Source organism: Aotus nancymaae, unplaced genomic scaffold (genome assembly GCF_030222135.1).
Source record: "Aotus nancymaae isolate 86718 unplaced genomic scaffold, 86718_ANA_hifiasm-v0.15.2.pri h1tg000036l, whole genome shotgun sequence".
Classification (NCBI taxonomy): domain Eukaryota; kingdom Metazoa; phylum Chordata; class Mammalia; order Primates; family Aotidae; genus Aotus; species Aotus nancymaae.
Window position 1 is genome coordinate 29,072,855 of NW_026988450.1, and position 17,490 is coordinate 29,090,344.

At 39.1% G+C, this 17,490-nt stretch overlaps 1 protein-coding gene across 2 annotated transcripts in view; it reads left to right on the top strand.

Moving 5' to 3' along the window:
- Positions 1–16,083, top strand: part of STMN2 (stathmin 2) — a 55,232-nt gene extending 39,149 nt beyond the window's left edge. Inside the window, exons 4-5 of one of the 2 annotated variants that reach the window (XM_012450931.2) lie at positions 4,805–4,996; positions 14,751–16,083. In XM_012450931.2, coding sequence (XP_012306354.1) covers positions 4,805–4,996; positions 14,751–14,810 — 252 coding nt within the window. In that variant the 3' untranslated portion in view covers positions 14,811–16,083. The remainder of the gene's footprint in view (positions 1–4,804; positions 4,997–14,750) is intronic. The other variant, XM_012450933.3, reaches the window with a different exon arrangement.
- The last annotated feature ends 1,407 nt before the right edge of the window (positions 16,084–17,490 follow it).

Below are 17,490 nucleotides of genomic sequence, written 5' to 3' on the forward strand. Positions count from 1 at the left end.
TTTTAGAAAAGCTGCTCACCAATAATGTGCCTCGGTTCCCATAATAGCAAGATGGAGAAGGTTCTTTAGTCTCCAGAATGTCACGTTGAATATCTCAGTTCTATATTTTGCCTTGACATTTGCATTATATCAGCTGATCATTGTCTTGCCCTAATTTTCCATTTTAATATTTCAGTGACCTTCTATGTTAGGTACAGGTTATTTAGAAGTGTTCCGCCAAGGCCAGATACTTTTTCCTTGACCAATTTATTTTTAACAACTTTTAGCAAATATCTCACTTCACCACCCTCCCTATCAGTCCACACAATCACAATTCCCTTCTGCTAATCTGCACAGTCAAGATATAAAGTAAGAATGCCCATCTGAACATGTAGTGAGAACTTTACTTCTCTGCCAAAAATGAAGAAAAATGCTTCCACTTTTGTATAGCATATGTGTTTATTCTACAGCTTCACTCATTTCTCATCATGTTTTAGTGCAGTTTTCTGAACAAACTGCTTATTTTTTCATTGATTAAACTGCTTATTTGCTCATTGGAATTAGAACCAATTTTCTTCCTTGAGGGTATGACTAGAAGATTAAATGCTATTCATGTGAGAATCAGTTTCTACCTAGGAACTGAGTTAGACGAGTTATAGGCAGCAGTATCTATCTGGATTCTACACTGTGAAAAAGGAAAAGAGGTTATGACTTTCTGCCCCAATGAAGTAGCAGAGCCTTAGGAACTGAGATAGATGCCCCCATGGTTATTAGCACCACAGAATAATTTGCTCAAAACTGAGTGCTGGCCAGGTGTCATGGCACATGCCTGTAGTCCCAGCTACCCGGGATGCTGAGGCAAGAGGATAGCTTAAGCCCAGGAATTTGAGGCTGTAGTCAACTAAGATCATGCCACTGTACTCCAGCCTGGGCAACAAAGCAAGACCCTGTCTCTAAATTTATTTTAAAATTGAGTGCTTATGAACAGACTAATATAGGAAGCCGTAAGTATTTCCTTGGGGTAGAATGCTTTCCACCATAATTGACTTCACATCCTGTATTTGTATGTGTAGACTTCAGCTTTAAATATTTGAAACACAGACAATTATTAGGTCCTGCAAATGTGTGAGTTGAGATAATAGTGGATGTAACATTCCCTTCCAGGGTGTAAGAAAAGGCACCACAGCAGCGAGCAGCCCTAAAGCACAGCCTGGCCCAGTTTGGCAGGTCTCTGTGAGTTAGCAGCGGACTCACATGACCACACTCTGTACTGCCTTCTGTTTCTGCTTCGCCCCATTAATTGTGCTAAAGAAATGCACTTGACACCTATGCTGTGTAATCTCATTTAGCCCCAATAGCTACAAAAGTACTAACCCCATTAAATTGAAGCATTTCAAACTGAGCCAAACGTTGCACTCCAGTAAATGCAGTAGGCATTGGTTATAATGGGAATTCTCCATTATTCATAATGGGAACAGTAGGAGTTTGTTCATGCAGATCAAATGTGTCCCACCAAGGCAAGAAATTTGGAAAAGTGTGTGTTGCTGTGTTACCTTGTAATTTCAAAGCCTTCCCCGTCTGAATCCTATTTCACTGCTGTTTCCTCCTGACTCTGGTTCTTTCACAAAGGCAAATTAAGAATGCAAATATAAACATTAACTTAAAGCACAACTGAACAAAATGCCAAAGTTAATTGGAGCATTTGAAAATGAAACATTTGGCAGTTAACAGTGGCCTCCTGACAATACTGCACAGTAACTCTCTGTAAGCGGATCCCCGGCCGTGAAGTCCATCTCAAGGCGCCAGGCTCAGCAAAGCAGGATGCAAACCCAGGCTTTCCGAATACCAGGCTGCGGCTCGTGTCACTGTGCCACAGAAATTTCTGTAGAAAGGCTACTTGAAAAAAGTGGCCATTAAAAATCCAGGTGGATCCTATCTAGGGCAGTGTTGGAAACACTGATCTGTGCGGGGAGGAGCAGGAAGGAACTGTTAAACCAATGAGCAGCAATGTTACATTGCTACCTGCCTTTAGCAGCTGTGGCCAATGGGCACGAGTTGCTCAGAAGAGCATTATCTAACGGTGTGTTAAGATAGAAAACTGATTTTAAAGCACTGCATTTAGAGGATGTTGAAGTTTTATTTTGCTTTATTTTGATTTGTTTGGCTTGGCTTTGTTTCCTGGAGCATGCCCCACAGATTTCTGTTCATTACAAGAGAAACCTAGGGCTCCGATCCAATTCCTAATACTTGGACACATTGCACCCTTGTTTTGTGATAACCCAGCCTTCTTCCTCCAGATGGCTTTCTGCACTGGAGGTTACATGTATGGAATTTTCCAAAATGAAGATGCAAAGTTATCTCCTCTTATTTCTTTATGGTGCCCACTTCACTGTGAGATTTCTTATCCATACAGCCCGAGTCAGTGGACATGTATGAGGTGGGGATGAGGAAGTTCGGAAGGACTTGGACTCTCATCAACCCTCAGAATCCCCGAATCCACTAACTGTCCATAATCAAAGAAGGGTGAACAAATACTTCACAAACATGAAATTGCCAAAATTTTACATTTGAGTTATACCAGTAAGTCCAGTTGCCATCATCTCCTTGTCACAAGTATCTTAAGTTTTGCTTTTGATAATAATGACTACCATTCATTCAGTACTGACTTACTTAATATTAGACACTGCATTAAATACCTTGCAAACAGTATTTCATATGATCCTGACAACCATATGAGATAGGTACTATGCTTATCCACATACAAAAAAATTAATTTCATGAAGACTTTTCTCAGAGAGAGAAATATTTACACACACATCTCTCTCCCTGTAACAATTCAGCAGTCCTGATAACAGTAAATGAGCAAAATCTATGTAGGATGCTTTAACAACAGTCCCACCTAGAGGCAGGAGAGTGAACCAGCTAGAACCAATATTTCTTCCAGAAAGGCTCCATTGGAGTTTGAACTCAGTTTATGTTATAATTTTCTTATTATTTTTGTGTTAGTTTTCCTGAAACTAATGCAAAGTAAGAATATGTTTAGTCCATTAAAAATGCCCTGAAATCGGCCGGGCACAGTGGCTGACACCTATAATCCCAGCACTTTGGGAGGCCTAGGCAGGTGGATCACTTGAGCCAGGAGTTCAACATGGTGAAACCTTGTCTCTACTAAAAATACAAAAATTATCAGGGCATGGTGACACACACCTACCAGTAATCCCAGCTATTTGGGAGGCTGAGACGTGAGATTTGCTTGAACCCAGTAGGTGGAGGTTGCAGTGAGCAGAGATCACGCTACGGCACTCCTGCCTGGTAACAGAACGAGATTCTGTTTAAAAAAAATAAACAAGTAAGTAACAAAATGTTCTGAAACCATTATGGAGTTAAAGCAAGAAGCAAGGCTGGTTCCCAGGATTTTCTGCTTAACCTTCAGTGAGCCACAGACCTATTTCTGATCAACTTCAAAATAAACACATCAATAAAGATGTGTAAGGCTCTCTGCCCTTACCATTTCTGTAGAATTTTATTTGAAGATAGGTTTCCTCTTTCTCCAGGCCCCATATTGTTTATACATCAAGACCCTTCCAGTAAATGCCCACAACCACTACCATCAACTGTTTTCCCACTCATGCTTTCAATGGTAATCAGTATTTAACAGGGCACTTAGCAATATTTTTTAATCAATCATTGTTTAGATGTCCCCATTTATAATTACTTTTGTGACGGAATGCCTCAGGGTGTCAGCTGATCCTAAGGAATTATCCAGGAGCCATGAGTGTGTAATAATTTAGTCTTAAACCTGGATAGGTCAGTATTGGGTAGGATTTTTCTTAGCTGCATAATGAAGAGAATAAAATGAATGTAGAAATAAATTATATAACACATCCTGGGTCATAAACAGAGGTAAGACTTGAACACAGGCCTGACATCAAAGCCCATGCCAGTATGACTTACAAAAGGTAGACTGGACTACCTGCATTTGAATCACTGGTGATGCTTATCACTGGGCCTCACCAAAGAACCTTGCAATTAGAATCCCTGGAGGTAGATACCAGGCACCTGCATTGTTGTCAAGTGCTCCAATGATTATCCACTGTTCAGAGCCATACAACCTCCTGATGCTGGAAGAAAATTACAGTGTTCAAAGTGCAGGGCAGGGTGTACATCTAGCTCTAATCACTGAGCAACCACAGGGTTTCAAGAGAGGGTCAAGACAAGGACTTTCTGCTCTCTGTGGCCAAGTGGACACTAAATTTGCACTGTTCTCAGATCTTCAAAGAGACTTTGGTGTATGGAGGATGGGGTGGTGGGGAAGGGTGTGTGAAATATATAAAAGGAGAAAGTGAATTTGATGATTTGATTGATGAAAGCTGAAAAGCTCATTGTAGGGCCCAGCCTACCGTTGATTAAAAAAAAAAAAAATAGGTCAGGAAGAAGAGCAGAACTTGCCTCAATCCTCAACCATTTTTCTCAGGCTTCAATGGAATATTGCCATCCAGTAATTCATTATAGCATTTTCTGTTGCATAGACGTTTAGCAGAAACTTCTTTTAAAAAAATTTTTTTACCTCCTCAATGAGAATTAAATGCTTCTTCTTCTAAGACAGTCTGAAATATATTCACAGCTGAAAATTCAGCTAACTGCATTTCCCAACTAGCCACATTCTATAGAAAACTCTAAGCCATGCAGATGAATACAGACTTGACAATAGTACTCAAGGCTGGAAGTATTCATCTGAAAAGAACGCTCCCTCCAATTGGTGGGCCATTATTCTGCTAGGTTTGTGTTTGGATAATTGTAAGATGGCTATGTTTTTCTTCCCCAGTCTCAGGAGGCCCAGGTGCTGAAACAATTGGCAGAGAAGAGGGAACACGAGCGAGAAGTCCTTCAGAAGGCTTTGGAGGAGAACAACAACTTCAGCAAGATGGCGGAGGAAAAGCTGATCCTGAAAATGGAACAAATTAAGGAAAACCGTGAGGCTAATCTAGCTGCTATTATTGAACGTCTGCAGGAAAAGGTAATCTCAGCACAGTCCTGAGCAGATGGATATATTCATATGCAAGATGGATATATTCATATGCAACACAGCTGGGTGAACTCTCATATGCCTAAGCACCAGAGACTAAGTCAAAATTTGCTGCAGGTGTGAGGACAATTAACTCCCACGGGCAGGGTCTCATAGTGTAGCATTGACTTAGCCGGAGGTGCAACACAGTATAGGAATGGGAATCTAACACTAAAGCTGGAATTTTGTCAAGTTTTCCCATGGTGAGTGGACTCAGGGAGGCCAATTCATGCTTTTGAAATGTGTAACTTCTATACAGACTTCAAGAGGCAATCTATTGGAAAAATGTTACACTGGAAATATTAATATTAATATATTGCTATAAAATATAAATAACATTTGACTTAATATTTAATTAACGTGTCATTAAATATATATATTTAATTAAAATATTAAATTAGGAAAACATATTTGCCAGGATATTTATGAACACTGGAAAACCCATTCTTTCCATGTAGAAACTCTACATGGAAAACTAGGGTATAATAACATCACATAGGACCATAGCAAAGATTAGCTTATAGAGGATGTTTTTTCCAGTTCTGGGATCCTGATGCCCTTCTCCTCAATAATCTAAACATATACTCATTCCCATGAGCCAGGAGGCACTGCGCTGGAGGCCCTCCAAAAACACTCTCTTTCACTTTTGCACTTTCTATGCTGTGTCCCACCTATCCCCTCAAAAACCTTTCCTTTGAAAATATACAGTTTAGCTGTGAGTAGTTTAGCTGTATCCATTTCCAGAAACTAGATTAAGCATTGAAAATAGGATGTTTGAGGAAGATGCCTCAACCTTTTCTGAGCAGTCAGTCACCCTTCCCACCAGTAGTGAGTGTATTTGTGAGATAGACATTGGACATGCAGAGTAAAACGGACTGTGCCTGTCATCAGAGCCCTGAGAGTTTAGTCAGATGAGCCTCCTGTTTTCTGACTATTTCCCAGAGTGTCATGTCTTCTATTAGAGATGGCCCATCTCATCTAAGCTTCAGACAACCTTATCTTGAAGTTCTGATGATTCTGTTTTCATTCTTAATCTCTGACTGCAACTATCCACCTAGAAACAAACAAACCAAAAAAATCAGGCATGCAATCTTTTAAAGGTATAATTGCATGGAGATTTTCATTTGTGCTCTTGAGGAATTTTTAAAAGCATTGCTGGGGAAGGGTGTGTGGGCTTTGATGAGGCTCTCAGAGGTACGTGGATGAGTACTGCTGACCTGGGCAAGAGCTGGAATAGCCACCTGATGCCTTATCCAAAACATGAAAGTTCCGATTAAATTTGTGTTTATAAGATGGTGCTTTCATACTCTCAGAACAATGCCATTGCGTTTCACCCAAATGAGTCAAGTCAGGATTTGGAAGAGGCAACAGAATTTGCAGGTGATTTATGGCAGTGTAGGAACACATGTTTTACTCAGAGCAGAGTTCCATTTGCTAAAGTTTACTCCCCTGACATTGAACCAATCAGTCTTCCTCCGTCTGTCCCCATTTTGCACTTCTCTAGAGAACTAAGAATATTCCTGCTTGGCCAGTGCTCATAACATGGACAGCAGAGGGACACCGTGTGTTCTCTTTGAGATCACTGTCACTCAACCTGCATCTCACATCCTATACCCTAAAAATATTAAGTGAAGTTGCTAACAGCGGTACATGCTGATCTTATTGCAATGTCCTCAATTAGGCCTTTAGCTTCCAATGCAAGATTTATATCATTGGCAGTCCCAGAGCATTTTTATTTTTCAAATTACACATAGACAAACACAGGGCATATCTTCCTTTTTTGTTGTTGTTGTTGTTGAGACAGAGTCTCACTCTGTTGCTCAGGCTGGAGTGCTGTGGTGCAATCTCAGCTCACTGCAGCCTCTGCCTCCTAGGTTCATGTGATTCCCGTGCCTCAGTCTCCCGAGTAGCTGAGATTACAGGCATACACCAACACGCCCAGCTAATTTTTGTATTTTTAGTAGAGACAGGGTTTTGCCGTGTTGGCCAGGCTAGTCTCAAACTCCTGACCTCAAGTGATCCACACGCCTCGGCCTCCCAAAGTGTTGGGTTTACAGGTGTGAGCCACCATGCCTGGCCAGGGCTTATCCTTCTTGATTTCAATTGTAAAATAGTTCATAAAATTTGCATATTTTATCTAGTATTTCCAGAAGTGCTAGCTTTTAATAGGCCATTGTTTTCTCTGTGTTTTTTCCTCTTCACCCAGCCCAGCCATGCTCAGCTCCTTTTTGCACTCTTTCCACTCCCACCCAACTTTAGTGACTTCCCCCATACATACATACATGCATACCTGCACACCACTTTTCCTGGAAATAACCTAAAGAATGCTTAAAATTCCTGGCATCAACCTGCAGAATCTCCAAGGATGGGACCCAGCATCCATATATTTTGGAAAGTCTCTGTATGATTCCAATATGCAGCCAGATTTGAGAGCTAGTGGTTTGTTGCCTGTTCTGATTTAAATCTCAGCTGTCAGCATTCTATCCCATGTCAAATAATATAGCCCAGATAATTTCTAGGACCATATTTTTTTCTGGTGTTTCATAGCTAATGAGGTGCTTTTCAAATCTAATAGGATCTTTGGCAGTGTCAGTCAAGATCTTTCATATCCTCAGTAAAGTGGAAATACCAAATTGACTTTGATTTGATGTATATCACATAGATTTAGTACAAAATTGTTTACATATTGTACATGTGTTTGTGTATACTAAAACTACTTTGCTTTTTCCTAAAACAAGACAAAGTTTTATATTGTAATCAACATTTAGCCTTTTGTTTGAATGAAGTTACTCCTATAAAATTAGAAATTTAAAAGAGGGTCAGTAATAACAGTAAAGGTGAAAGGCATGAAACTGCCAAGGTAACATAAGCTGTCCTGAAATCTACCATATACAAAGATGATTATGCTGGGCATGGTGGCTCACACCTGTAATCCCAGCACTTTGGGAAGCCAAGACAAGAGAATTGCTTGAAGCCAGGAGTTCGAGACCAGCCTGGGAAATAGAACGAGACCTTGTCTCAAACAAAAATTTAAAAATTAACCAGGACTGGTGGCACAGGCCTGTAGTCCTAGCTACTCAGGAGGCTGAGGTGGAAGGATTGCTTGGGCCAAGGAGTTTGAGGCCACAGTGAGCTAATATCGTGCCATTGCACTCCAACCTGGGAAACAGAGTGAGACCCTGTTTCTAAAACAAAAAGAGAAAAAAAAGATGATGACTTCTGAAATGACACCTATTAATGAGTCAATCATTCAATGAATATCTATTGAGTCCCTACTATATGCTTAGGAAACTAGAAGGGGATGTAATATGAAAGGTATTTACCAACCATGTCATTCCCAATACAGACAATACAAAATTCAGCAATAAATAATATAGCACCAACAATTAGAGAGTAAGACAACATGTAGTATGGTCCAATATAGACAGTAAACACAAAGACACTGAATAATATCAGTAAAAGTAACTTCACTACACCATGAACCCACCCTTTTGACAGCCCTCACTGCCCCTATCAACTAGGCAAGAGACATGATACAACTCTGTGCAAGCTTTTCCACTATCTGCCTACCATTCAGCCCTCAGTCCCACTTCCCTTCAATTAAGAGAATTGAGCATTCAAGCATATTTTCACCATGATGCCCATAATGGTATCTTCAATGTCACTGACTGATAAATTCCCAGAAACCCCTCAGAGCCCCAGCCATGTTATCTCAAAGCCTTTAACTAAAACTGAAAGCCTAAGGCAAAAGCAGCCCTGGCTGCATTTCAGAATCTACTGGACAGCTCTTTAAGGGATTCTGATTTAATTGTCTGGAATAGGGCCAAGAACTTCATATTATTTTAAAGGCTCACTAATAGGCTCTAATATTTAGCCATTGTTGAGAACGACTATGCTAAAGATTTCTTAAGTATACTTTGTTATGTCATTATAAATTATATTTTAGTATTTTTTGTCTTTGTTGCATAAGTGTTCTTTCTTCCTCCAAAAAAAAACGTTACACTTACTTTTTATTTCAGTTTCCTGTTTTCATAGCACCTCATCTTAACACTCCAGGCTATTATATAGAAAAGAATCAAATGTGGAAAAGGATGTGGGAGAAGGGATGCCTATGCCACAAAGACCTGCATTAGGCTGATCTATTTATGTCATACCCAGGACTCAAACAAGGAGTCTGTGGATTATGACTGACACACTAGTGAAGTTCAAAATGTTCTTATTCTTGGAGTGGTATGAGAAGTAGAAAGAGAGAGAAACAAAGAAGGGGAGGAGAGAGGAAGAAAGGAAGAGGAAAGAAAGGAAGGCGGGAACACCTGTTCTTGCCATACAGTGATTCAAGACACACTTCCTTCCTCCCCTGATGTGTCCCTTTCTCCCCTAACGCACTACACAGCATCCTGCAGAAAATCCACCACTTGACCCTTTTAGACCCAATCAGGAATTGCAGTGAGACAGTTTTGAAAAATCAGTTAAGGCAGATACAATCATTTTAACAACAATACATCTATTCACTAAACATATAATTTTAATGTCAAATATGTAAATATAAACTTATTGACCAATCTTTGATGTAGTTAGGCCCAATCCCTTTTCAAAAAATTGATAGGTTAATGGGGGTTCTATGGGAATTTCTTTTCTTGTCATTATTCACACCTATTCACATTAGCTATGATTTACAGTTTTAATTTCTTTAAAATTGAGTAGGGACTAAAGACACCTGCAAAATAACCTGGATATAGACTTTTTGCAACTTTTCCATAGCTTTCATAGTTGATTCACCCAATATCTACTAAATATTTCACTTTCTCAAGTATTTCCAAAGGTTCTCTCCACCCTCACAATTTTCCATTAATGTAGTATTTTAAATTAGACAGTTAAATTTTCAAATGCAAATTGCTAAACAGTTGTGGAAATACCATTGGCTAAAATCAAGCATATAACACAACCAATGAGGGGGACAGTATGTGGCAAAACTAGGGAAGAGCCTTCTCCTCTCAAACAACTCAGCATTTAGGAGCCATCAGACAGCAGGACAATGGAAGGAATAGAGAGGGTCAACATGGCAAGTCACTGAAGAGGACTTCTACTGAACCTTGTTGAATTCCCCACTTAATCCAGATTGTTTCGTATCTTCTTTCTTTTGTAATTCTACTGCATCATCTTAGCCAATGCCAAGACTTCCGCGCTCATAATACGGTAACAAATACCAAAGGAGCTTTCAGTATTGTTCAGAAAGGAGAGAAGCAAGTAACCCAGACAGACCTGACAACTGCTTTACCCTATCCAGCCATGCAGTACAGTGCTTAGGAAATAAAAGGAATCATTTCACTATAATTTATCATTTCACTTCTGATATCTAGAAAATATTCAATGAAAATATAGCCATTATTTTAGTGGCAATAGCAGCACATAATGTGATGTAACTTAAAATGATAAAAATATTTTCAGAGAATAAGATTCTGTGATTCTTTCCCTAAGAGGTAATTTTGATAATATGTAACTCTTTTGTAAACATCAACAGTTTTGGGGGTACAGGTGGTGTTTGGTTACTTGGAAAAGTTCCTTAGTGGTGATTTCTGAGACTTTAGTGCACCTGACACCCAAGCAGTTTACACTGTACCCAACGTGTAGTCATTCATCCCCCACTCCCAACCTTCCCCTGCAAGTCTCCAAAATCCATTATATCACTCATATCTTTGCATTCTCATAGCTTAACTCCCACTTATAAGTGAGAACATATGATATTTAGTGCTCCATTCCTGAGTTACTTCACTTAGAATAATGGCCTCCGGCTCCACCCAAGTTGCTGCAAGAGACACTATTTCATTCCTTCTTGTGGCTGAGTAGTATTCCATGGTGTATATATACCACATTTTATTTATCCACTTGTTGGTCAGTGGACACTTTTGGTTCTGTATCTTTGCAATTTCAAGTTGTGCTGCTGCTATAAGCATGCATGACACTGTCTTTTTCATACAATGACTTCTTTCCTTCGGGTGGATACCCAGTAGAGGGATTGCTGGATCAAATAATAGTTCTGCTTTTAGTTCTTTATGTTTTTCATAATGGTCATACTAATTTACATTCTCATCAGCAGTGTAAAACTGTTTGCTTTTCGCCACATCCATGCCAACACCTATTGTTTTTTGACTTTTTAATTACGGCAATTCTTGCAGGAATAAGATGGTATTTCATTGTGGTTTTAATTTGCATTTCCTGATGTTAATAATATTTAACCCTTAGTTACATCTTCAACTATTATCAATTTATATCTATTGCATTCTTTTCATCTTTTGTTTTCTTGTGATTCTGATTCACAAATAGCATTTGTGCAACTATTTGCTATTGAACATGTCTGATGAATGAATAATGAAATAAGAAACAGGATTAAAACTAGCCTTTATTAATTGTTTGCTATAAGACAGGCATTGTTAGATGTACTATCACATTTCATCCAAACAACAACCCTAAAAGAAAATACTGCGATTATCCCCATTTCACATCTAAGGAACGTGGTCTTTAGAAAGGTTAAGTCATTTGGCCAAGATCACAAGTAGGCCGCAAAGACTAGATATGAATGCAAGTCTCTTTGACGCCAAACCTTTTAACTAGCCGCCCATCACCCCTGATCACTATCATCTCAATGTATGAACATGTGCTTTCTTAGCTCACACAACCACCCTAACCCCTCTTTTATATTGCAAGTGCATAGTCATTAGTAAAAAGAAGGAATTTTGATGGTATTGACCTCACCTTGAATTTAATTAGGCTCATATAACAGAATTCCATAGATGGAATTGGCGTCCCAGGTCATAACAGTCCAAGCCCTTGTTTATATTGGATACCTAGTGAGATTAAAAGGACATTAAAATGTAAAGAAAGAAAATACCCCATATTTCTTACCTTCCAGTAGAGAAACCTTTCCATGAAATCAGAGGAAAGAAGTAGAGAACCAGAATTTTTCCTAAAATCAACTTTCATACATTTTTTCATATAAAAGGCATAGTTGCATACAATGCTAAAACACTATTACATTTCCTTTATATTGATGGGAGGAAGGGGGTAAATTGCAGAAAACATTGTAAATTTAGATATGCTTGGGCCTCTGACAGTGCCTAGCAAATATCAGGAGCTCAATAATGAAATAAATATTATCAAAGAGTAGTCTCCTGATGAACCTTCTCTGAGTATCTCAACTGCCTTAGGAACCGCTAGATTCCCAGTCTGATAATTGCAAACAGAGAGCTGATAAGAAAAACAGACTGTGCGGGAAATTATATGCTTCCTGCATGAACTTCCTTTGGTTCCCCCACATTTTGATATAAAGTCACAATAACATTTCATGAGTAGATATTTGATAATGTGAATGTAAAGTGTTCAGATAAGAGTGACTAAAATGCCTGAAAACAAATAATTTTTATTTAGAAACTCATAATAATTCATTTTATCTTTTTCCACATTATCTCAAGCTCACAAATTCTATTTATTCTTTCCTATGGCAAAATCCATTTCGTTAACACTAATTTTGAGTTTACCAAGAAGTGTACTCCAAAGTAGCCTAATAATACTAATTATAATATTTCCTGCTATGTTATAAATTTGAGTTTATGTGAATCTTTAGACTTGAGGGGTTTTTTTTCCTAGCATAGTGATGGTCTGGGCTTTTTCTCAATTTTTGCCAGAGCTCAGCTCTCACTAATTAGTTTCTTTCTGCATGAGAAAAAGATTTTGCTTCATCTTTTTCCTCATAACAGCAGAACGAAAAGAAGAATCAGCTGCATCCATGCTAATTTCCCCTGTGACATTTCCAAACAGGATTTGATTTCTCTATGCATGCCTTTTTGCTTCTCTTCATGGTTTTTGAACATACACAAAAGCTCATTTAAACCAATTAAATAAAATTGTTTTTAATCTCTCTCTCTAGAGTCAACTTCCTGCTTACTCTAACTCTGTATCTTTGAAAAAAGTGTAGGGTGGTCTAAGCCTTTTTTCTTCCAGAACCTACACTTGAAAAGACACATTTTTTCCACACAACTATAATATGTTCTCCTCACTCAACATTGAAATTGTATAGCAGTGATTCAGAGGGTGAGCTGTAGAGCCAGGTTCCCTGGGTTTAAATCCCACTTGTTAGTGTCATGAACGTGGGCAAGTTACTTAGCCTTCTTGTGTTTCAGTTTCTTCATCTGCAAAGTGGGGACAATAATAGAATGTCCACTGTAGGATTATTGTGAGGATTAACAGAATTCATACAGGTAAAACCTGTACTGATGCAGGCCTGGTACATATTAAGTGCCTAATAAATATTCAGTATTATAATATAAAGAACCCTATTAGTATAGACTCCTTGAGATTAATAGAGTTTAATGGTAAGATTTACTTTATAGCTGGTCAAGTTTATTTCTCCTGAACTAAAAGAATTTTTTTCTTTTTTTCTTTCTTTTTTTTGTTGTTGTTGTTGTTTTTGTTTGTTTCTTTTTTCACTATCCAGTAATGGCTATAAGCAACTGAATTAAAAGAATCTGTAGAGCCTCAAATAATTTCTAGAGCTTCAAGGGAGGGAGAGAAGCCATATAAGCAACATTCTAAATAGAAATATAAATAATACGAATAATAATTCACATCTTAAAATTTCAGTTCAACGAACATCTATTTAGTAGCTATGATATATGCAAAACAATGTGATTTTGGCCATCTGATGTATAGCCACATACTAAAAAATACTGGGGCCACTTTTCCTCCATCAGTTCTCTCCTCAGGAAAGCCAGTTCACAACCCAAGGCCAGTACCTTGGTTCCTTGTGTAAATAAACATCCACCAATCACATGCTATCTGCAAAGCACTCTGCTAGGCCCTGCAAATTGAAGAAAAATGAGAAAACACAGTCCAGGCCCTCAATGAGCTTACAGTCAAATACAACAGAGGAGACAAGAACAGAGAGGCTCATAATACAAGCTAGAATAAAACAACTGCCGAATAAAAGGAAAGAGGTATGCAGGTGTTTAAATGGAAAGTGAAACAGGTTTGCGGCCTTTGCAGTCTCATACAAATCTTTGTAAAGAAATGGACAACAGTCACAGGGCTTAAAGAGTAGGTTTATAATCCTGACCAGTGGAGATGAAAGACGAGGATTGTCAAGCATTGAAAACTGCATAAGACAATTCCATTAAACTGAAACATCAGGTGTTCGTAGGAAAAGATGGGGGTTATGACTGGAAAAGTCACTTGGACTGCAGTTACGAAAGGCCTTGACAAATAGGTCAAGAGTTTAAGAAGGAATATAGAAAGTCTTGTGCCTGGATCTAACCCTCCTGAAGTGTCCCTCAGGATTACGAAGTCCTTAAAATATTAGTGAAAAGGAACGACATCATTAGAAATGATAGAGAAACAATAATGTGATGTTTTATTGCCTTTCTCTGGAGTTACACTGTAGTCCTAATATTCAAAATTATCTTAATAACATGAACTTTTGGTCACAGTTTTAAACAAAAACAGTGTAAAATATATTTTTTAAAACATGGTAAGTCTTGTAAGGTCTCTTCTAACATGACATTTCTTGGGGCCCATGTTTTCCTCTCTGCTGAAATGAGAAAAATGCCTAAAGGTAGAAAACACCAAACTGGGTTACTTCTAGTCAAGCACATGGTACACAAAGGACCAGACAACGAGGGCCTGTGACATTTCTTCTTCCTTTTGTGTTTTTCAGGAGAGGCATGCTGCGGAGGTGCGCAGGAACAAGGAACTCCAGGTTGAACTGTCTGGCTGAAGCAAGGGAGGGTCTGGCACGCCCCACTAATAGTAAATCCCCCTGCCTATATTATAATGGATCATGTGATATCAGGATGGGGAATGTATGACATGGTTTAAAAAGAACTCGTTATAAAAAAAAAAAAGAATCAAAAATTTAAAAAAATCAATGCGGTCTCTTTGCAGAATGTTTTGCTTGATGTTTAAAAAATACCTTGGATCTTATTTTGTAAATACTTACATTTTTGTTAAAAAATACAAGTATTGCATTATGCAAGTTATTTCATAATCTTACATGTCCTGTAACAGGCTTTTGATGTTGTGTCTTTCCACTCAAATGAATTTGCTAGGTCTGTTCTTTTTGAAGCTCCCCATGTCTAACTCCATTCCAAAAGAAAAATGAGGTCAGTAGACAGTCTATGGTGCTAGAAACCCACCATTGCCTAATGACCTACAAGGCTTTGTTATCTCTGAGCTTGACTAAGACCATACCTAGATCACAGGTATTATGACTCCACATGAACCTTCACATTTGTTTGCTCATAATCTACTTACTGCCTAAAAGAAACTACAAAACCAGGCTAAGAAATACCACCAGTCATAGCATTTACTTCTTCTTCTCCTGGATTATGTGCTACAAATGTGCTTTGGCTTTAGAAAGGGATGGATGAGAAGACAGATCTGAGACCAATCTGGGTAGAAGCAAAAAGCTGAACCTTTTAAAGCGCTGAACACAAATCCAAATTCGAATGGTTCAAGCAGCCGTGAAATCGCTCTTCATAAAGTGGGCTTAATTCTCTAGTTTAAGTTCTTTTGATGGAATGAATTAATTAATGTGTCAGGTGGCTTATTTGTGGATGCCATGATTGATGATGTTCATTTTAAGCTCTTACCTATAGTACAAGTACATGATGCTACTGAATATTTTTCCACTTGGAAACTGTGAGCTGGTTGTTGCATTAAAACACACATACAAACAAAATCAAAAACACTGCGGACTTTCACTCAAGCTGGTCTTTCTTCCCCAGTGTGAGGCAATCCTGCCTATTAACAACAACAACAAAACACTCCATCTGTGAAGCTGGCGCAGTTAAGGGGGCTAGGCAGGGCATTTGTGCCAACTAAGAATCACCAGATACCCACCATAAGTACCTATCGCAGTTTTGAAGTCATTTCTCCCCAACTCCCAACTCCTGAAGGTTGCTGCCTGCATATTTACTCTTCATTAGTGCTATTTTCCTGTATGTCATTGTGAGCAAGCTGTGATTAATAAAGAATTGGAGTTCTGTGAACTAATAAAGGTTTGGTCTGTTCTCTTGCCACCTCGTGTGTCTGACCCTGGAGTACAGATTTTAAAAGGGCGGCCACTGAATGAGACAATCTCACAAGCAAAGAGATAATAATGAGGTTTTGAAGGAAACCAATGCCCTGCTGAGTCATTTCCCTTTGGGAGCAGCAGGCTGCATCTCTCTTCTCTTGCCCTCTGATGGGCCAGCACAGTGGGAGAGGTCTTCAATCTGTTCCCCTTAAAAACTTACAGGACTGAACAAGATACCAAAGATTCAGACGATAACTCTGAGGAAGAGAGCCCTTTTCAAAACACTGAAGGTTCCTGGCATCATCTCAAGTTCTCCCCTGTGGCCACAGAATGCCTCCCCGAGCCTAGGCCGTCTGTTAAGATGTGATTCCCTGCCGTACTGCCGAATTTTGTACTGCCAGAAAACACACGGCACACATGGACGCAGCAGGGTCCTGTCAGTGACCCAGATGGATCTTACAGGACCAAAGGAACCACATCCAGTTTTAGCAGAAAATCATAAATAATTGAAACCACACAGATTTATGAATAAGTACAGTGAGCCATGGTCCACAGGAGCTCTAATAAGCCAAGTTTAGGGTTCAGGCCACCTGGTCTCTATTTTGAATATCCTTTAATATTTGTGGAACTCTAACACTGCAATAGATGACACCGTGCTTGATGTGATACACATGAGCTTCCGATTAGCAAGAAATGAGCTGTCTCTTCATACTGGTTTTATATAACATAGTTTGGAAAACATTACCTGAATTATTCATTGGATCAGAATAAGCCCTGGAAACATGAACATGAATGACCACAAGAAGTTCACAGTCCAGTAGCTTATTTGGGCTCCAAAACAGCAAACACAATATGTTGGTCAGCCTCTGCAGCGTACTGGGGGGAAATAGATCTTTTCTAAGAAGTTTCTGAAATATTAGAAATAGTTAATAAGCTTCTCATAGTACTTTGTATGAGAACTGAAACTGCTGGCCAGTCCAACAACTGCCTAATCTCAACGATGAAGAAGCAGGCTGGGTGCGGTGGTACATGCCTGTAATCCTAGCACTCTGGGAGGCCGAGGCAGGCCAATCACTTGAAGGCAGGAGTTCGAGACCAGCCTAGGAAACATGGTGAAACGCCATTTCTACAAAAAAATACAAAAAGTAGCTAGGCATGGTGGCAAGCACCTATAGTCTCAGCTACTTGAAAGACTGAGATAGGAAAATCCCCACGTGAGCCTAGGGCGATCAAGGCTGCAGTGAGCTGAGATTGCACCAGTGTCTCCAGCCTGGGTGACAGAATGAGACCCTGTCTCAAAAAAAAAAAAAAAAAAAAGAAAAGAAAAGAAAAAGAAAGAAGGTGAAAAGCAGAGGAAGGCAAGGTGGGTGGTCGGCTCCAG